Genomic DNA, 22,377 nt, shown 5'->3' with positions numbered 1-22,377 from the left:
ACAGTATCTTACCTGAGGGCTGGCGGTGGCAGAGCAGGGTCACAGGAGGCAAGGTGTCGGCAGAGGTGGGGTGATGCTGGGATGAGGAGGTGCTGGGATAAGAAGGTGCTGGGATGAGGAGGTGCTGGGATCAGGAGGTGCTGGGATCAGGAGGTGCTGGGATCAGGAGGTGCTGGGATCAGGAGGTGCAGTGAGAGGTATGGCGTGAGAGGGGTCCCAGGCTTACCGTGCAGGCAATGCAGGCTTACCGTGGCGGCAGAGGTGCGGTGGCAGAGGTGCGGTGGCAGAGGAGGCGCTGTAAGCGGGGTCCCTTTCCCCGGTATGGTGATGCAGCAGCCCGGTAAGCAGCAGAGCCGGGTGAATCCTGTTGTTATCGGTGGGGGCGGCCATCTTCCTGAGGCCGCGCGTGTGCAGATGAAGCGCTCTGCTTCCCGGGGCTTCAGGAAAATGGCCGCGGGAGGCCGCGCGTGCGCCGATGGAGATCGCGGCGGCCATTTTCCTGAAGTCACGGGAAGCAGAGCGCTCCATCTGCGCACGCGCGGCCTCAGGAAAATGGTCGCCACCACCGATAACAACAGGATTCACCCGGCTCTGCTGCTTACTGGGCTGCTGCATCACCTCACCAGAGAAAGGGACCCCGCTTACTGCGCCTCCTCTGCCGCCACACCTCTGCCACCGCACCTCTGCCGCTGCACCTCTGCCACCGAACCTCTGCCTCCACGGTAAGCCTGCATTGCGACTATTAGACGCACCCCCCATTTTCCCCCCTTTTTTTGGGGGGAAAAAGTGCGTCTTGTAGTCCGAAAAATACGGTAACCTGTGGTTACATCCAGTCACACATTCAATTAACACTTCAGGTGCCCAGTTAACTCCGGGGGTTTATATACAGTCCCATGTAAAATTCCAGGTCAGACATCATGCTATCAGCTTTATTTCTGCCCCATGGTTGTCAGCTCTTCTGCCCTCCGTCCTGCCACATCTGTACGTTATTGGCTGGTTTACCTGCTATGTGGTGCCATACGTGACGTCTGCAGGTAGACATGTGTCATCGTAGGACATTTTTGCACCGGACAGGTAGGAGTCAGTGACAGTGATGTCATCCAGCTCCGTGCTGAAATGATCTGGGCTTCCCCCATTGGACGATTCCTTGATAACACTGTAGTTAAGGGCCACCTCGTAATTCGCCGGCTTCTCCGTTCGCTTCTTATTGCACTTGCAGAGTTTCTTGAAAGCCGCTCTGAACTTCTGGGACATGAGGTTGTAAATCACTGGGTTGATGGCGCTGTTCAGGTAAATGCAAATTCTGCAGAAGAGCACGAACCAATTTTCAAGGTAAGGATGGGAGAGAAAAGAATTGACCACGACCAGCGTCCTGTACGGCATCCACAGAAAGGCAAAAAGAATCACCACCACAGCCAACATTTTGGTGACCTGCGGAGATAAAAAGTGAGAAAAGAAATGAAATAGTGATGTGGAATACATAGAGGTATGTGACTCCATGATGTCGGACTGGACTGCCAGGGCCCACCAGTAACCTCAACTCCAGGGCCCACCAGTAACCTCAACTCCAGGGCCCACCAGTAACCTCAACTCCAGGGCCCACCAGTAACCTCAACTCCAGGGCCCACCAGTAACCTCAACTCCAGGGCCCACCAGTAACCTCAACTCCAGGGCCCACCAGTAACCTCAACTCCAGGGCCCACCAGTAACCTCAACTCCATGGCCCACCAGTAACCTCAATTCCAGGGCCCACCAGTAACCTCAACTCCAGGGCCCACCAGTAACCTAAACTCCAGGGCCCACCAGTAACCTCAACTCCAGGGCCCACCAGTAACCTCAACTCCAGGGCTCACCAGTAACCTAAACTCCAGGGCCCACCAGTAACCTAAACTCCAGGGCCCACCAGTAACCTCAACTCCAGGGCCCACCAGTAACCTCAACTCCAGGGCTCACCAGTAACCTCAACTCCAGGGCCCACCAGTAACCTCAACTCCAGGGCACACCAGTAACCTCAACTCCATGGCCACCACTTTTCAGCTACGTGCAAATACGACTTTTTTCTCATTCACAACTTTGTGTATTAATAAACTGGGTTTACTGTAATTTATAAGATTTTGCTTTTCTCTGTATGTCCTGAATTTCTTGTGCCAGGACATACTGGTCAGATAAAAAGCTGCAGAGCGGCCCACCGGAGAATTCTCCTGTTCTCCTGTGGGCCAGTCCGAGCCTGTGGCCACATAATGCTGCAATGTTGTACAAGGATTGGGATCTAACAGTTCTTATTATTTTTCTGTCCTGACATATATAAGAATAGCGCAAATAAAATAAACACATAGGAAAAAAATCACAGTGAAAGATAATAATACAAAAAAGAAATGAAAATGGAGTTCGAGGTCCCTTGTACGATTTATGAAATCTCTTGTTCGGACATAGAGATTTTCCCCTATAAACTACTGCCATAAAGTGTGTCTGGCAATGATATTTAGTACATGAATAATACTACCACAAAGTGCTAATTAACTGTACTATAATATGTCCCCAACAGTGCTCTACAATACATGAATAATATCACCATCCAGTGCTCACTAACATGTCGCCAACGGTGCCATATTGTACCTAAATAATAATAGCATACAAGCTAAGTAGCAGCGCCATAATGTGCTCCAGTGCTGCCATATAGTGCTTAAATAAAAGTGCCATATGGTGGTTAAATTATATCATCATAAAGTGCTATGTAACCGCAAAATAATATTTCCCAGCAGTGCTGTATAATGATTAAATAACAGTATCTTAATTTGTCCCCAACAGTTCTTTAAATAATACCCCCATAATTAACAGTACCTCAATATGACCCCAAATGGCATATATTGCTTAAGTAATACAACCATAATATATCCACAACAGTGCCATATGGTGCTAAAATAGTACCACCATACACTGCTATATAAGATGTCCCTAACAGTGCCATATGGTGGTTAAATAATACTAACATAGAGTGTTAAATAAAAGCTCCATAATATGCCCCATAAGGTTAAATAATACTAACATAGAGTGCTAAATAAAAGCTCCATAATATGCCTCATAAGTTCCATATACTGTTTCAATAACAGTACTATAATTTGTCCTCAACAGTGCCATGTGGTGGTTACATAATACTAACATACAGTGCTAAATAAAACCACCATTAAAGGTAGTGCCTTTTGGTGGTTAAATAATGCTACCATACAGTGCTATATAACAGCAAAATAATATTCCTAACCAGTGCCATTAGGTGATTAAATAACAGCACCTGAATATGCCCCCAAAATACCATCATTCTGCTTTTTACACTCCTGCAGAAATGATGGCATGCTCCATTGGGCATTGTGTTAAGGAGTTACTTTGCGTGGAAGCTGTATAGAGCACTATATGGCGGCACATGGAGTGAGTACACTACCTTAATATGACCACAAATGTCATATAGTGCTTAAATAATACCAACATAATATATCCCCAACGGTGCCACGTGGTGCTTAAATAATACCGCACACTGTTGAATAACCATACCATAGTATGTCCCCAAAGTGCTGCATAGTGCTTAAAGAGAATCTGTCAGCAAGATTTTGATGTGTAATCTGAAATCAGCAGGAGATAGAGGCTGAAACACAGAATTCAGGGACGTGTCACTTGTCAAAGTGCATACTATTGTTTAATAACTGATGAATTTATCACAAAAAGATTAACATTACCGAACTAGTCCGACACCCCCCCCTCCTGTGATATTATCTATGGACTTTGTACGCTGAGAGCCTGGTGTGGGCGGAGTTAGCTGTGGTGTGGGCGTGGCTAGCTTTCTCAGCTCTGCTTCATTCTAAATCTAAAAGCTCTGATTGTGTCAGAACTGCTGCACCCAGTAAGCTAAGTGATACATCGTTGGATTCAGCTTCTGTTTGCCTACATTACAGTGCCCTCATATGAGGTCGATAGATTCTCTTTAAATAATGCCACCATTCAAGTGCTTAATAACAGTACTATAATACAGTATGTACATATAGCATAATATGTCCATATAGTACATATAGTTATTATATTATATCAAGATGCACCGCTTAAAGGTTTTGTTTGTTTGCTTTTTAAACAAAAAATACATATAATATTCTCTCCATATAATCTGTGATAGATATTTATAACTCTGGACTCCAACAATCACTACAGAAAGGATATTGTCAGTACAGCAGGACCCTGGAATTATCAAATTGTGGGAGTCTCAAAGGTTTGTCATCACTGAGCATACATGGAAAACCTGCGCTGTGAATAACTGGTAAATTTCATTAAAGGGACTGTCGGCACAGAATGACGTCAAACCAAGCACAGACACTCAGTGCATCATGCTGTGGCCAATCATTTATATACAGTACACCTTACCACCTGATTGGTTTCCATCTATCTCTGGCCTTCTATCCTGAGCTGTCAATCAAAACAGAGATGGGGTGGGTATAGAGGGAAAACAAGCAGGGGGGGAAGGTGTATAGAAATCATCGGCCCGCCATAAGGCCGGTTTCACACGTCAGTGTCTCCGGTACGTGTGGTGACAGTTTCCTCACGTACCGGAGACACTGACTCACGTAGACCCATTCAAGTGAATGGGTCTATGCACATGTCTCCGTGTTTTCACGGACCGTGTGTCCGTGTGCAAAACACAGAGACATGTCTGTTTTTCTCCGGCAGCATGGTCCGCAAAGCGTCCCGCACACGTGCACACGGAGAACAGTGTGCACTCTCCTCCGTGTGCACGTACTGCCCGCAGGAGAGACAGCGCTACAGTAAGCGCTGTCCCCTGCATGTGGTGCTGAAGCCGGCATTCGTTCCTTCTCCCCAGCAGCGTTGGCTGGAGAGAAGGAATGAAAAATCTTTTTTTTGTTTTTGTTTTTGTGTAAAAAATAAATTTTGTGGTCACTTCCCGCCTCCTATCCCCTGTGCGCCCGCCCGCTTGCCAAAGAAATACCCACCCAGCTCCCGCGTTGTCTCCTCTCAGCGCTGGCTGCAGGTTCTGTGTGAGCGGTCACGTGGTACCGCTCATTACAGTGAGGAATATGCGCATATTCCTCACTGTAATGAGTGGTACCACGTGACCGCTCACACAGGACCTGCTGCCAGTGCTGAGAGGAGACATCGCGGGAGCTGGGTATTTCTCTCTCTTCTGGGGAGAAGGAATGAATGCCGGCTTCAGCCCCACATGCAGGGGACAGCTCTTAACTGTAGCGCTATCTCCTGCACGGTCCGTGTGGTCCTCAGTCGGCACACGGGCAGCACACGGCTGCCGCACATGTGCCACACTGATGTGCTACGTGAGCACACGGACACGGATAACTCCGGTACCGATTTTTACTGTACCGAAATTATCTGGATGTGTGAGACCGGCCTCAAGCACAGAGAGGCGGGACTTAGTTTGAACAGTCATTCACTGCTCACAGAATCCCTTTAATGGTATGTTTACACAACATATTTGTCAGGAGACAAAAAATGGCCTCTTTCAAGCAGAAGACGCTTCGGGAATCTCCTTTTCTCTGGTATATTGTGAACCTGAAGCGTTTTTTTAGCGTTATTTGGTAATTGTCTCTGTGTTTTTTCAAAGATTCTTATTTCCAGTATTTTCAGCCATCTGTACTAGCGTTTTCCTGATGAATTTTTTTTTTTACAAATTCATCAATGAAGAATCTGCTAGTGTTTTCTAAAGCAAAATCACAGACAATATTCCCGAAAAAACACCGGGGCGTTCTCTGAACGCCTTCCCATTGACATCTGTTATACAGTATGGAGCATCTGGCTTCTTTGGAAACCTGAAGCATTTAAAAAAAACACTCAAAAGACTGAACATATGATCTACAAGTCATTTTTTTTAACTTATAAATGGATGTGTTCATTATTTTGAGCTTTTTGTTAGCGTTTCTTTAGCAGGGTTTGGGAGCGGACCAGCCTGGGGAAGCAAATCGTGTGCACATACCCTGTATAATGACAGTAGTAAATGATGGAACCATTTGGTACCCACATAATGCCGCCATATAACTCCAAAGTTCAGAATACTGCTGTACCATGACATGTGCAATATAACTGCAAAAAATGATATTGTGTGAACTGCGCAGAGCAAACATGGAAGCGTGAATCTGAGCTTTTACACTCATGCAGAAATTACGACGTGCTCCATTGTATGGAAGATGTGTAGAGCACCATATGGCAGCACTTGGAGTGACTATAGAACTGTATAGACTGCACGTTTCTATGGCTTTATCACAATTTTTTTTAACATTTGATGATTAGTTACTTTTGGATTTTAAGTCCAATTCATCCAAATGTTGCTCAAATCATTAAATAAAATGTACCGCTCTTTCACCTGCTGCCGCTGCGCATCTTGAGTCTTGACTGATGAAGCAATTTTAGTATGTGAAGTAAAAACGCAAAAAGGTGACGCAACCTACAGCAACGCGACTTTAAAGAAATCGCTTCTTCTAAGTGATCCGCAACGTACATGAACAATTTCAGTAAATCGACGCTTGTCACAACATGACGCACTATAATCACTCACAGGTACAATAAAAGCCGCTATTTGGGGCACATGGCCAAGAAGCATTCACTTATAATGGAAGATTTTCATCCATAAAAATGTAGAAAAAAATGCATTGAAAAATAATTTCACCTCATAGTATAAGAGGATTGTAACAATGTAGGCGCCCAAGACTTTAAGTAATGTATATCCACATGTAAAGTCAGCGTAATTATGCAACATTCCTTGAATAAAAGTGTATTTTTGGATCTATTGTGCCGGTTATTACAGACTGGAGATCTCCAGTGATACTTAACCAATTCTATTATAATATCACAATGGAGAACGGACTATTCGTAGGGCGCATTTCACAGTTCTCCTTAACGGTTACAGTGGGGAAAATAAGTGTTTGATTCACCGCAGATTTTGCAAGTTTTCCCACGTACAAAGAATGGAGAGGTCTGTAATTTTTATCGTAGGTACGCTTCACCTGTGAGAGATTTCATGATTTTTACATAATTAATTGCATTTTATTGCATGAAATAAGTATTTGATCACCGACCAATCAGCAAGAATTCTGGCTGTCACAGACCTGTTAGTTTTTCTTTAAGAAGCCCTCCTACTCTGCGCTCATTTCCTGTATTAATTGCACCTGTTTAAACTTGTTACCTGTATAAAAGACACCTGTCCACACACTCAATCAATCACAATCCAATCTCTCCACCATGGCCCGAGACCAAAGAGCTGTCTAAGGACATCATGGATAAAATTGTAGACCTGGACAAGGCTGGGATGGGCTACAGGACAATAGGAAAACAGCTTGTTGAGAAGGCGGCAACTGTTGGCACAATTATTAGAAAATGGGAGACACACAAGATGACTGTCAATCTTCATCGGTCTGGGGTAAATGCAAGATCTCACCTTATGGGGTAAGGATGATTCCAAGAAAGGTCAGAAATTGGCTCAGAACTACATGGAAGGACCTGGTCAATGACCTGAAGAGAGCTGGGAACACAGTCTCAAACATTACCGTTAGTAACACACTGCGCCATCATGGATTAAAATCCTGCAGGGCACGAAAGGTCCCCCTGCTCACACCAGCACATGTTCAGGCCCATTTGAAGTTCAACAATGACCATCTGGATGATCCAGAGGAGGCATGGGAGAAAGTACTGTGGTCAGATGAGACCAAAATAGATATTTTTTGGTATTTACTCAACTCGCCGTGTTTGGAGGAAGAAGAAGGATGAGAACAACCCCAAGAACACTATCCTAACAGTGAAGCATGGTGGGGAAAACATCATACTTTGGGTGTGCTTTTCTGCAAAGGGAACAGAATGACTGCATAATGAAGGGATGATGGCCTATAACCTCCTTCCCTCAGTAATAGCATTGAAGATGGGTTGTGACTGGGTCTTCCAGCATGACAATGCCCGGAAACACATAGCCAAGGCAACTAAGTAGTGGCTCCATAAGAAGCATTTCAAGGTCCTGGAGCCAGTCTCCAGACCTTAACCTAATAGAAAATCTTTGGAGACAGCTGAAACTCAATGTTGCCAAGTGACAGGCCCGAAACCTGAAAGATCTGGAAAAGATCTATATGCAGGAGAGGCGAAAACCCCTGCTGCAGTGTGTACAAACCTGATCAAGAACTACAGGAAACGTCTGACCTCTGTAATTGCAAACAAAGGTTTCTGTACCAAATATTAAGTTCTGTTTTCTATTGTATCAAATATAGTTCATGCAATAAAATTCAAACTAATTATGTAAAAATCATAAAATGATTTTCTGTTTTTTATTTTTAGATTCTCTCTCACAGTTGAAATGTACCTCCATTCTTTGTAGGGGAAAAAACTTGTAAAATCGTCAGTGTATCAAATACTTATTCTACCCACTATACCTGCCTGTGCTACCTGGCGCCAGCTCAAAGCGGTCACCTGTCAGTAATTTTGAGGCTCCACGTCAACAGGGCAGCTTTTCCTCTTCCTTGCTGCTCTGTTCAACATCATGCTGAGTGACAGTTGGCTCTCCGCAGTTGGGCAGGGGGAAGCAAGCTGCCAATCAGCATGGCATTGGCAGACACGCCCCATCAACAGAACAGTGCGGAAGAGCAGCTGCTGCACTGTTGACTTGACATCAGGGAAAACCACTGAATTGCCAGCAGGAGTGGTCTGTGACAGCTCTGTGTGGTACCCCCGGAAGAAGGCACGTTGCCGAAATGCGCGTTGGGGTGGGTGGCATCGTGGTCCCTCAGGTAATCCATTTACTCTTACTTTTACTGGTCATGCTCTATTATTATCTGTATGTCATTCATTGACCCCTTCGGATGTGGTTTGATGATGTTTGGTACATCTGTTTACAATTGGTATATCTACTATATCATTGTCTAAGGGTCACTTCCGTCTTTCTGTCTGTCCTTCTGTCACGGTTATTCATTCGCTGATTGGTCTCGCCAGCTGCTTATCATGGCTGCCGCGACCAATCAGCGACGGGCACAGTCCAGAAGAAAATGGCCGCTCCTTACTCCCCGCAGTCAGTACCTGTCGCCCGCATACTCCCCTCCGGTCACCGCTAACATAGGGTTAATGCCGGAGGTAACGGACCGCGTTATGCCGCGGGTAACGCACTCCATTACCGCCGCTATTAACCCTGTGTGTCCCCAACTTTTTACTATTGACGCTGCCTATGTGGCATCAATAGTAAAAAATGTAATGTTAAAAATAAAAAATAATAAAAACCTGCTATACTCACCCTCCGTTGTCGCTCGCGCCGGCCGCCATCTTCTGTTGCAGGTTCCGGTGGCAAAGATGGTATGGAAGAAGGACCTGCCATGACGTCACGGTCATGTGACTGCAACATCATCCCAGGCCCTGCGTGAGAAGGACCTGCCATGATGTCACGGTCATGTGACCGCGACGTCATCACAGGTCCTGCGCTCATACCAACCCTGGGACCGGAAGCTGCCGTGGACTACAAGGGGCTCTCGGAAAGGTGAGTATATGTTTATTTTTTATTTTTTAACCTGTGACAAACCTGGCTGGGCAATATACTACGTAGCTGGGCAATATACTACGTGACTGGCCATTATACTACGTGGCTCTGTGCTGTATATTACTTTGCTGTGCAATATACTACATGGCTCTGTGCTGTATACCACGTGGCTGGGCAATATACTACGTGGCTGGGCAATATACTACGTGGGCTGTGCAATATACTACATAACTGGGCAATATACTACGTTGCTGGGCAATATACTACGTCACTGGGCAATATACTACGTGGCTGGGCAATATACTACGTGGCTGGGCAATATACTACATGGCTGGGCAATATACTACATGACTGGGCAATATACTACGTCACTGGGCAATATATTACGTGGCTGTGCAATATACTACGTCACTGGGCAATATACTACATGGCTGGGCAATATACTATGTGACTGGGCAATATACTATGTGACTGGGCAATATACTACGTGGGCTGTGCAATATACGTACTACATCGCTGGGCACTATACTACGTTGCTGGGCAATATACTACGTCACTGGGCAATATACTACATGGCTGGGCAATATACTATGTGGCTGGGCAATATACTACATGGCTGGGCAATATACTACATGGCTGGGCAATATACTACGTCACTGGGCAATATATTACGTGGCTGTGCAATATACTACGTCACTGGGCAATATACTACATGGCTGGGCAATATACTACGTGGCTGGGCAATATATTACGTGGCTGTGCAATATACTACGTCACTGGGCAATATATTACGTGGCTGTGCAATATACTACGTCACTGGGCAATATACTACATGGCTGGGCAATATACTACGTCACTGGGCAATATATTACGTGGCTGTGCAATATACTACGTCACTGGGCAATATGTTACGTGGCTGTGCAATATACTACGTGACTGGGCAATATACTACGTGGCTGGGCAATATACTACGTGGCTGGGCAATATATTAGGTGAGTGGGCAATATACTACGTGGGCTGTGCAATATACTACGTGGCTGGGCAATATATTACGTGGCTGTGCAATATACTACGTCACTGGGCAATATACTACATGGCTGGGCAATATACTATGTGACTGGGCAATATACTATGTGACTGGGCAATATACTACGTGGGCTGTGCAATATACGTACTACATCGCTGGGCACTATACTACGTTGCTGGGCAATATACTACGTCACTGGGCAATATACTACATGGCTGGGCAATATACTATGTGGCTGGGCAATATACTACATGGCTGGGCAATATACTACATGGCTGGGCAATATACTACGTCACTGGGCAATATATTACGTGGCTGTGCAATATACTACGTCACTGGGCAATATACTACATGGCTGGGCAATATACTACGTGGCTGGGCAATATATTACGTGGCTGTGCAATATACTACGTCACTGGGCAATATATTACGTGGCTGTGCAATATACTACGTCACTGGGCAATATACTACATGGCTGGGCAATATACTACGTCACTGGGCAATATATTACGTGGCTGTGCAATATACTACGTCACTGGGCAATATGTTACGTGGCTGTGCAATATACTACGTGACTGGGCAATATACTACGTGGCTGGGCAATATACTACGTGGCTGGGCAATATATTAGGTGAGTGGGCAATATACTACGTGGGCTGTGCAATATACTACGTGGCTGGGCAATATACTACGTGACTGGGCAATATACTACATGGCTGAGCAATATACTACGTGGTTGAGCAATATACTACGTGGCTGGGCAATATACTACGTGACTGGGCAATATATTACGTGAGTGGGCAATATACTACGTGGGCTGTGCAATATACTACATGGCTGGGCAATATACTACGTGGCTGGGCAATATACTACGTGACTGGGCAATATGCTACGTGGCTGAGCAATATACTACGTGGCTGAGCAATATACTACGTGGCTGGGCAATATATTACGTGAGTGGGCAATATACTACGTGGGCTGTGCAATATACTACATGGCTGTATGCTGATGTTTTGTCCTTTCACTATATTTTAAGTGAAATAAATTATGGATTTTTCACTATTTCGTTGAGCTGGATCTCCTTCTCTTTCCTGTTCGTCCACGCCCTGGCACAGCGGTTCCGTGCTCCGAGCTCTTGGGAATGTCGGTATGGTGAGCTGGATTTTGTTTTTTGCTGTGCAACATACTACATGGCTGGGCAATATACTATGTGGCTGGGCAATATACTACATTGCTGAGCAATATACTACGTGGATGGACAATATACTACGTGACTGTGCAATATACTACGTCACTGGACAATATACTACGTGGCTGGGCAATATACTACGTGGCTGGGCAATATACTACGTGGCTGGGCAATATACTATGTGGCTGGGCAATATACTACGTGGCTGGGCAATATACTACGTGACTGGGCAATATATTACGTGAGTGGGCAATATACTACGTGGGCTGTGCAATATACTACATGGCTGGGCAATATACTACATGGCTGGGCAATATACTACGTGACTGAGCAATATACTACGTGGCTGAGCAATATACTACGTGGCTGAGCAATATACTACGTGGCTGGGCAATATATTACGTGAGTGGGCAATATACTACGTGGGCTGTGCAATATACTACATGGCTGGGCAATATACTACGTGGCTGGGCAATATACTACATTGCTGGGCAATGTACTACGTGGATGGACAATATACTACGTGACTGTGCAATATACTATGTCACTGGGCAATATACTACGTGGCTGGGCAATATACTACGTGGCTGGGCAATATACTACGTTACTGGGCAATATACTACGCGGGCTGTGCAATATACGTACTACATGGCTGGGCACTATACTACGTTGCTGGGCAATATACTACGTCACTGGGCAATATACTACATGGCTGGGCAATATACTACGTGGCTGGGCAATATACTACATGGCTGGGCAATATACTACATGGCTGGGCAATATACTACGTCACTGGGCAATATATTACGTGTCTGTGCAATATACTAAGTCACTGGGCAATATACTACATGGCTGGGCAATATACTACGTGGCTGGGCAATATATTACGTGGCTGTGCAATATACTATGTCACTGGGCAATATATTACGTGGCTGTGCAATATACTACGTCACTGGGCAATATACTACATGGCTGGGCAATATACTACGTCACTGGGCAATATATTACGTGGCTGTGCAATATACTACGTCACTGGGCAATATATTACGTGGCTGTGCAATATACTACGTGACTGGGCAATATACTACGTGGCTGGGCAATTTACTACGTGGCTGGGCAATATACTACGTGGCTGGGCAATATATTACGTGAGTGGGCAATATACTACGTGGGCTGTGCAATATACTACGTGGCTGGGCAATATACTACGTGACTGGGCAATATACTACGTGGCTGAGCAATATACTACGTGGCTGAGCAATATACTACGTGGCTGGGCAATATATTACGTGAGTGGGCAATATACTACGTGGGCTGTGCAATATACTACATGGCTGGGCAATATACTACGTGGCTGGGCAATATACTACGTTGCTGGGCAATATACTACGTGGCTGGGCAATATACTACGTGGCTGGGCAATATACTACGTGGCTGGGCAATATATTACGTGAGTGGGCAATATACTACGTGTGCTGTGCAATATACTACATGGCTGTGCAATATACTACGTGGCTGGGCAATATACTACGTTGCTGGGCAATATACTACGTGGATGGACAATATACTACGTGACTGCAATATACTACGTGACTGGGCAATATATTACGTGAGTGGGCAATATACTACGTGGGCTGTGCAATATACTACATGGCTGGGCAATATACTACGTGGCTGGGCAATATACTACGTGACTGGGCAATATACTACGTGGCTGAGCAATATACTACGTGGCTGAGCAATATACTACGTGGCTGGGCAATATATTACGTGAGTGGGCAATATACTACGTGGGCTGTGCAATATACTACATGGCTGTATGCTGATGTTTTGTCCTTTCACTATATTTTAAGTGAAATAAATTATGGATTTTTCACTATTTCGTTGAGCTGGATCTCCTTCTCTTTCCTGTTCGTCCACGCCCTGGCACAGCGGTTCCGTGCTCCGAGCTCTTGGGAATGTCGGTATGGTGAGCTGGATTTTGTTTTTTGCTGTGCAATATACTACATGGCTGGGCAATATACTACGTGGCTGGGCAATATACTACGTTGCTGGGCAATATACTACGTGGCTGGGCAATATACTACGTGGCTGGGCAATATACTACGTCACTGGACAATATACTACGTGGCTGGGCAATATACTACGTGGCTGGGCAATATACTACGTGGCTGGGCAATATACTATGTGGCTGGGCAATATACTACGTGGCTGGGCAATATACTACGTGACTGGGCAATATATTACGTGAGTGGGCAATATACTACGTGGGCTGTGCAATATACTACATGGCTGGGCAATATACTACGTGGCTGAGCAATATACTACGTGGCTGAGCAATATACTACGTGGCTGGGAAATATATTACGCGAGTGGGCAATATACTACGTTGGCTGTGCAATATACTACATGGCTGGGCAATATACTACGTGGCTGGGCAATATACTACGTTGCTGGGCAATATACTACGTGACTGGGCAATATACTACGTGACTGGGCAATATACTACGTGGCTGAGCAATATACTACGTGGCTGAGCAATATACTACGTGGCTGGGAAATATATTACGCGAGTGGGCAATATACTACGTTGGCTGTGCAATATACTACATGGCTGGGCAATATACTACGTGGCTGGGCAATATACTACGTTGCTGGGCAATATACTACGTGGATGGACAATATACTACGTGACTGTGCAATATACTATGTCACTGGGCAATATACTACGTGGCTGGGCAATATACTACGTGGCTGGGCAATATACTACGTGGCTGGGCAATATACTACGTGACTGGGCAATATATTACGTGAGTGGGCAATATACTACGTGGGCTGTGCAATATACTACATGGCTGGGCAATATACTACGTGGCTGGGCAATATACTACGTTGCTGGGCAATATACTACGTGGATGGACAATATACTACGTGACTGTGCAATATACTACGTCACTGGGCAATATACTACGTGGCTGGGCAATATACTACGTGGCTGGGCAAGATACTACGTGGCTGGGCAATATACTACGTGGGCATGCATATTCTAGAATACCCGATGTGTTAGAATCGGGCCACCATCTAGTGCATATACACAGTCGGATCCTTCAGACGGAACCTGAAAACTCATCTCTTCAGGAAAGCCTACAGCCTGCACTGACACCGCTGCTGCCTCATCACTATCGAAGCTACCGCCTCACCAACACCGGAGCTACCGCCTCACCAACACCGGAGCTCCTGCAACCCTCAACCTACTGTCTCCTTCCCCATAATCCTGTAGAATGTAAGCCCGCAAGGGCAGGGTCCTCGCCCCTCTGTATCAGTCCGTCATTGTTAGTTTGTTTACTGTATGTGATATTTGTAACTTGTATGTAACCCCTTCTCATGTACAGCACCATGGAATCAATGGTGCTATATAAATAAATAATAATAATAATAATAATAATAATATATATTTGTGCATACGTCTATGAATCTTTCTATTGTTTTTTTTATTTTTGAGTTAATAAAATTGTTACTTTTATAAAAATCTGGTTCTTCCGGTGCTATTCTTTCTTTTTTGGTTAATTTGTAGGCATGCACTGAACTTTCATATCACATCCTGGCACCTTATGATTTGACAGTGAAGGTGTTTTTGTGGTCTGGTTTATATGATTTAATATAACTGTATGAGTACAGCTCATCATTCAGGAAGTTCATAATTTCACATACCAAAAAAATGAAAACTACAGACCATGCAATGTGATAAAAAAGAATGTTAAAAAAATGCACGCAAAAATACAATGAAAAAATGACAGTAACCTAATTTAGCTAATATGCGCTGAAAATCTGCAGCATAGAAAGTGAGCTAAATACTCATCAGGGAAACTTAGCCTTAAAGGGCCACTGTCACCCCCTCCAGCCGTTATAAACTAAAAGAGCCACGTTGTGCAGCAGTAATGCTGCATTCTAACAAGGTGGCTCTTTTAGTTTTTGGTGCATTTATTCCCAAAATAAAGCGTTTTATAACTTCGCCAAAATACCTGTCTTTAGACAGGGAGGCAGGTCTTAACCCCCTGCTGGAAACGCCACACTGCCGACAGTCAAATCTTCTTCGGCGCCGGGCGCCGCCCCCTCCGCACTGTTTTCCCATGAAATCCGGTGCCTGCGCTGTTTAGTACTGGCTGGTGCAGGCGTAGTGAGCTCTGGCCGTCTGACCTCACATGCAGTCTTGCAGACTGCGCCTGTGCGGCCGCCCTGCCTATAAATCCCAGCCCCGCCATCTGCATAATGCATAACACACTGCGGGGCTGGGATTCCCAAGCTGGGCGGCCGCACAGGTGCAGTCTGCAAGACTGCATGTGAGGTTAGACGGCCAGAGCTCACTGCGCCTGCACCAGCCAGTACTAAACAGCGCAGGCGCCGGATTTCATGGGAAAACAGGGCGGAGGGGGCGGCGCCCCTGAAGATTTGACTGACGGCAGTGTGGCGTTTCCAGCAGGGGGGTTAAGACCTGCCTCCCTGTCTAAAGACAGGTATTTTGGCGAAGTTATAAAACGCTTTATTTTGGGAATAAATGCACCAAAAACTAAAAGAGCCATTTTGTTAGAATGCAGCATTACTGCTGCACAAGGTGGCTCTTTTAGTTTATAACGGCTGGAGGGGGTGACAGAGTCCCTTTAAAGTTTACAGTAGGTAGGTTGGTTTAAAAAAAAATACAAACAAGTCATATCACCAAAATTCCCCAGATTATATGCAAAAACTACCACAAATTGTTGATTTTTTCCCCTGCAATGCGGATTTCAAATCTACCCAGGAAAAAATGTCAATGAGTGCACTTGCAGGCAGAATTAAGGCTGATTTCACCCTGATTTTAGCATAAAAATGCATTGTAATCAGGGTGAAAAAAGCAGCAATATACTGTAAACATGATCCTATGCTCTGGATTTCACAATTTACTATGTGGTAACTCGACAAACAAATTTGCGTGTAACACATTTTATGGTAGATTTTAACACATAATTTCTGGATTAGTTCTTGTTTTACAGATTACGGCTATGTGCACACGTCTGGATTTCTTGCAGAAACGCGTTTTTTTTGCGTTTTTTGTGCGTTTTTTCCAGAGGTTCCCAATGCAATAATATAGTGGGAAATCCGTAAAAAATCCGCAAAATTAAAGAACATGCTGCGTTTTTTTACCACGATGCGTTTTTTTCGCGGAAAAAAATGCAACATATGCACAAAAATTGTGGCATGCATTACAAATGATGAAATGCATATGTATGCGTTTTTAAGCATTTTTATTGCATTTTTTATAGCGAAAAAACGTGAAAAAAACGCCCAAAATCCTGAACGTGTGCACATAGCCTACTAATTGTTTTTTTGATTAGTACTTGGTCAGTGGATTATTCCTTGTAATTTGAATTAACAATTATTTTTTGTATTAGTACTTAATCTGTTGATTAGTACTTCATCTGTGAATTAGTATTTGTTTTGAGGATTAGTACTTATACTGTGAATTATTACTTGTTTTAGGATTATTTCTTGTTTTTGGGTTAACACTTATTCTTTGGATTAGGATTTGGTCTGTGGATTAGTACTTGTTCTGTGGATTAGTACTTGTTCTGTGGAATAGTACTTGTTCTGTGGATTAGTACTTGTTCTGTGGAATAGCACTTGTTCTATAGATTAGTACTTGTTCTATGGATTGATACTTGTTCTGTTGAATAGTTCTTGTTCTTTGGAGTAGTACTTGTTCTGTGTTTAAGTACTTGTACTGTGGATTAGTACTTGTACTGTGGATTAGCATTTGTTCTGCGGATTAGTACTTGTTCTGTGGATTAGTACTTGTTCTGTGGATTAGTACTTGTTGTCATGCACAGATACGGGTATGTCCGGCGGACAACACAATATACAACTAGAAGCGGGGAGAGGAAGGCCCTAAATGTAGCACAAATGGAATGGGTCTTGCCAGCATCCTACTGATCAGGCCATGGGTTTGAGCAAAGTGAGAAAACGCCAAACTGACTCCAGCTCCACTATTCACAAGAACCGACATAGTCTCAGTTTTCCTACCAAACACTATTTCAGTCGGAATGGTAAACTAAGATGAGAAAGTGGAGGAAATGCACACATCATGGTTGTCTCCATCCAAACCAACAGGGGAACACTGCTTTTGTGATGGAGTACCAATTTTGGCTCAAGATTGGCAGACTTTAATTTAACGATCAGTCAGACTATAGTAAAAACATGCCCCTGTCTAATGGTGAACCGCAGGCAACCTAGTTTGAGAGGAGACTCCCCCGAACTGCATGGATTCATCTGCCAGCACCTGTGTCCTCATCCCTAGAAAGAACTACAGGGTGCAGAGTCAGAGGATGTCTCTCCATGAGGCACCAATCCACCTGGATAGCAAGGGCCATGGCAGTCTCCAAAGACCTAGGACTAGCATATTGCACCAGAGAATCCTGAAGTCTAGCTGACAAACCCTGACAAAAATGACTCCTAAGGGCAGTGTCAGAGGCCTATCTTTGGAACTCTGAGCAGTACTCATAAGCTGGCCGGACCCCCTCCTTGATTTTACGGAGTTTAGACTCAGTCAGAGAGACGTCATCAGGATCCCCATACACCAGCGCCATAGCTGCAAAAAACTCTTCCACCATCCACAAAGATGCTCTGGATTTCACAATTTACTATGTGGTAACTCGACAAACAAATTTGCGTGTAACACATTTTATGGTAGATTTTAACACATAATTTCTGGATTAGTTCTTGTTTTACAGATTACGGCTATGTGCACACGTCTGGATTTCTTGCAGAAACGCGTTTTTTTTGCGTTTTTTGTGCGTTTTTTCCAGAGGTTCCCAATGCAATAATATAGTGGGAAATCCGTAAAAAATCCGCAAAATTAAAGAACATGCTGCGTTTTTTTACCACGATGCGTTTTTTTCGCGGAAAAAAATGCAACATATGCACAAAAATTGTGGCATGCATTACAAATGATGAAATGCATATGTATGCGTTTTTAAGCATTTTTATTGCATTTTTTATAGCGAAAAAACGTGAAAAAAACGCCCAAAATCCTGAACGTGTGCACATAGCCTACTAATTGTTTTTTTGATTAGTACTTGGTCAGTGGATTATTCCTTGTAATTTGAATTAACAATTATTTTTTGTATTAGTACTTAATCTGTTGATTAGTACTTCATCTGTGAATTAGTATTTGTTTTGAGGATTAGTACTTATACTGTGAATTATTACTTGTTTTAGGATTATTTCTTGTTTTTGGGTTAACACTTATTCTTTGGATTAGGATTTGGTCTGTGGATTAGTACTTGTTCTGTGGATTAGTACTTGTTCTGTGGAATAGTACTTCTTCTGTGGATTAGTACTTGTTCTGTGGAATAGCACTTGTTCTATAGATTAGTACTTGTTCTATGGATTGATACTTGTTCTGTTGAATAGTTCTTGTTCTTTGGAGTAGTACTTGTTCTGTGTTTAAGTACTTGTACTGTGGATTAGTACTTGTACTGTGGATTAGCATTTGTTCTGCGGATTAGTACTTGTTCTGTGGATTAGTACTTGTTCTGTGGATTAGTACTTGTTGTCATGCACAGATACGGGTATGTCCGGCGGACAACACAATATACAACTAGAAGCGGGGAGAGGAAGGCCCTAAATGTAGCACAAATGGAATGGGTCTTGCCAGCATCCTACTGATCAGGCCATGGGTTTGAGCAAAGTGAGAAAACGCCAAACTGACTCCAGCTCCACTATTCACAAGAACCGACATAGTCTCAGTTTTCCTACCAAACACTATTTCAGTCGGAATGGTAAACTAAGATGAAAAAGTGGAGGAAATGCACACATCATGGTTGTCTCCATCCAAACCAACAGGGGAACACTGCTTTTGTGATGGAGTACCAATTTTGGCTCAAGATTGGCAGACTTTAATTTAACGATCAGTCAGACTATAGTAAAAACATGCCCCTGTCTAATGGTGAACCGCAGGCAACCTAGTTTGAGAGGAGACTCCCCCGAACTGCATGGATTCATCTGCCAGCACCTGTGTCCTCATCCCTAGAAAGAACTACAGGGTGCAGAGTCAGAGGATGTCTCTCCATGAGGCACCAATCCACCTGGATAGCAAGGGCCATGGCAGTCTCCAAAGACCTAGGACTAGCATATTGCACCAGAGAATCCTGAAGTCTAGCTGACAAACCCTGACAAAAATGACTCCTAAGGGCAGTGTCAGAGGCCTATCTTTGGAACTCTGAGCAGTACTCATCAGCTGGCCGGACCCCCTCCTTGATTTTACGGAGTTTAGACTCAGTCAGAGAGACGTCATCAGGATCCCCATACACCAGCGCCATAGCTGCAAAAAACTCTTCCACCATCCACAAAGATGGTGAGTTGGTCGACAGGGAGAAGGCTCAGGAATGGGGATCACCCTTAAGAAGGAAGACTACAATCCTTACTCATTGTTCTTCACTCACTAAAGAACAAGGACAGAGCCTGAAATACAATTTACAGGTTTCCTTGAAAACCATATATTTATCTCTCCCACCAGAAAACTTGTCAGGGAGTGATATTTTGGGTTCTGGTTGAGCCTGGGCATGAGCCAAGACCAAGAATCCAGACAAAAGCTGAAGCTGTTGCACCACCTGAGACTGCAACTCCGTAACCTCATCCGTGAGGGTCTGGATCAAGCGTGCAAAAGCCTCCATTTGAGCCATAGGGTCTCTGGAAAATGGTACGGTCGATAATAATGTCACGCTCGGACACGTGTAAGTCCGGTCGACAACACAACATACAACTACAATGGGATAGATACGGGGATGTGAAGGCCCTAACAGTAGGGAATGAGGGATGGGACAACTCCAACCTGTGCCTGTCCCTAAACTCCCCTAACACCCTATTCGGGTCCTTCCCCCTGCCACTGTCATGTGCCTAGTCCCTGATTCTCACCTCAATATACCCTGGCTAGTGCACTTGCCAGGAAGGATGCTAGCCACACCACAGGAGCAGTGACAAACATGGGACAGACAAATAAAAAGGAACTAAATACTTAGCTTCAGGCACTACAGCAGCAAAGAATACAGCACCAGGATTCTGAACTCCAACCACAGCAGAAACACCACCGATACAAGCGAGCTCCTAACTCCAGGCTGATTGTCATAGAATAACTCTATTACCGACAGTCAGCTGATGGTTAATGTCACTATTTAAAGGATTGTGGGAGTGGTTACCCACCAACATCAACTGACCTGCCTAAAAGCAGCAGCCAGCATGGATACTGACATTAACCCTTAATGGACCAAAAGGAAAAAGCAACATTTAAATTATAGCAGAAACAGAGCTGCTATGAATCCTATAACGAATCGTGACACTTGTTCTGTGGATTAGTTCTTGTTCTGTGGATTAGTATTTGTACTGTGGACTGTTCCTTGTTCTATGGATTAGTACTTGTCCTGTGGATTAATACATGTACAGCGGATTAGTACTTGTTCTGTGGATTACTTCTTGTTCTGTAGATTAGTCCTTGTACTGTGGATTAGTTCTTGTACTGTGGATTAGTCCTTGTACTGTGGATTAGTATTTGTTCTGTGGATTAGTTCTTGTTTTGTGGATTAGTACTTGTCCTGTGGATTAGTACTTTTTCTGGGGATTAGTTATTTTTCTCTGGATTAGTACTGGTTCTATGTATTAGTAATTGTACTGTGGATTAGTACTTGAACTGTGGATTAGTACTTTTACTGTGGATTAGTACTTGCAGTGTGGATTAGTCCTTGTTCTGTGGATTAGTACTTGTCCTGTGGGTTAGCCCTTGTACTGTGTATGAGTACTTGCTCTGTGGATTAATCCTTGTTCTGTGGATTAGTCCTTGCCCTGAGGATTAATCCTTGTTCTGTGGATTAGTACTTGTCCTGTAGATTAGTTCTTGTCCTGTGGATTAGCCCTTATTCTGTGGATTAGTACGTGTCCTGTGGATTAGTCCTTGTACTGTGGATTAGTCCTTGTTCTGTGGATTAGTACTTGTCCTGTAGATTAGTCCTTGTCCTGTGGATTAGTTCTTGTTCTGTGGTTAGTACTTGTTCTGTGGATTAGTAATTGTTCTGTGCAATAGTTCTTGTTATGTAGATTAGTATTTTTCCTGTGGATTAGTCCTTGTTCTGTGGAATAGTACTTGTTCTGTGGATTAGTCCTTGTACTGTGGATTAGTATTTGACTTGAATTTATTTTATAATTGTATGAAATTAAAAGTTACAATTTCCTTTTTAGTACATAGTTCTAAAACTTCGAACTTGGAAAAGTACATATGCATTATGGTTTTGTGTATAATTAGAGGTAATTAAAGAATTTTAAGTAGAAGATTATTTTGCTATTACATCTCGATGGAATATTTGTTTGCAGGGAATAATTGATGCATTTGTAAACTCTTCCGAGCTGCAATAAATTGGCTCCTAATGAAGAAAGACTGAATGTAAATTAAGAGTTTATTAAACTAAAGAGATATTCAATACTGTAAGTGCTAGATGGGTAGAATTCTCTTTTTGTAGAAAAACTTTGTAGACTAAGTGGCCAAGTAGTTTTTGTACCATGTGACTACATAGGAAATCGAGCCTACATGTTTTTTTTATACTAGGGATTGCTGGTGACCAGACTTAAGTT

The 22,377-nt window shown here is 43.8% G+C and overlaps 1 protein-coding gene across 1 annotated transcript in view; it reads right to left on the bottom strand.

Moving 5' to 3' along the window:
* Positions 1-705: 705 nt before the first annotated feature.
* Positions 706-22,377, bottom strand: part of TRHR (thyrotropin releasing hormone receptor) — a 159,627-nt gene continuing 137,955 nt past the window's right edge. Inside the window, exon 3 of the mRNA XM_069731785.1 lies at positions 706-1,431. Coding sequence (XP_069587886.1) covers positions 1,006-1,431 — 426 coding nt within the window. The 3' untranslated portion in view covers positions 706-1,005. The remainder of the gene's footprint in view (positions 1,432-22,377) is intronic.

The sequence above is a fragment of the Ranitomeya imitator genome, chromosome 6 (genome assembly GCF_032444005.1).
Source record: "Ranitomeya imitator isolate aRanImi1 chromosome 6, aRanImi1.pri, whole genome shotgun sequence".
NCBI lineage: Eukaryota > Metazoa > Chordata > Amphibia > Anura > Dendrobatidae > Ranitomeya > Ranitomeya imitator.
Note: the sequence above shows the minus strand (reverse complement) of the source record. Positions and strands in the feature narration are given on the sequence as shown.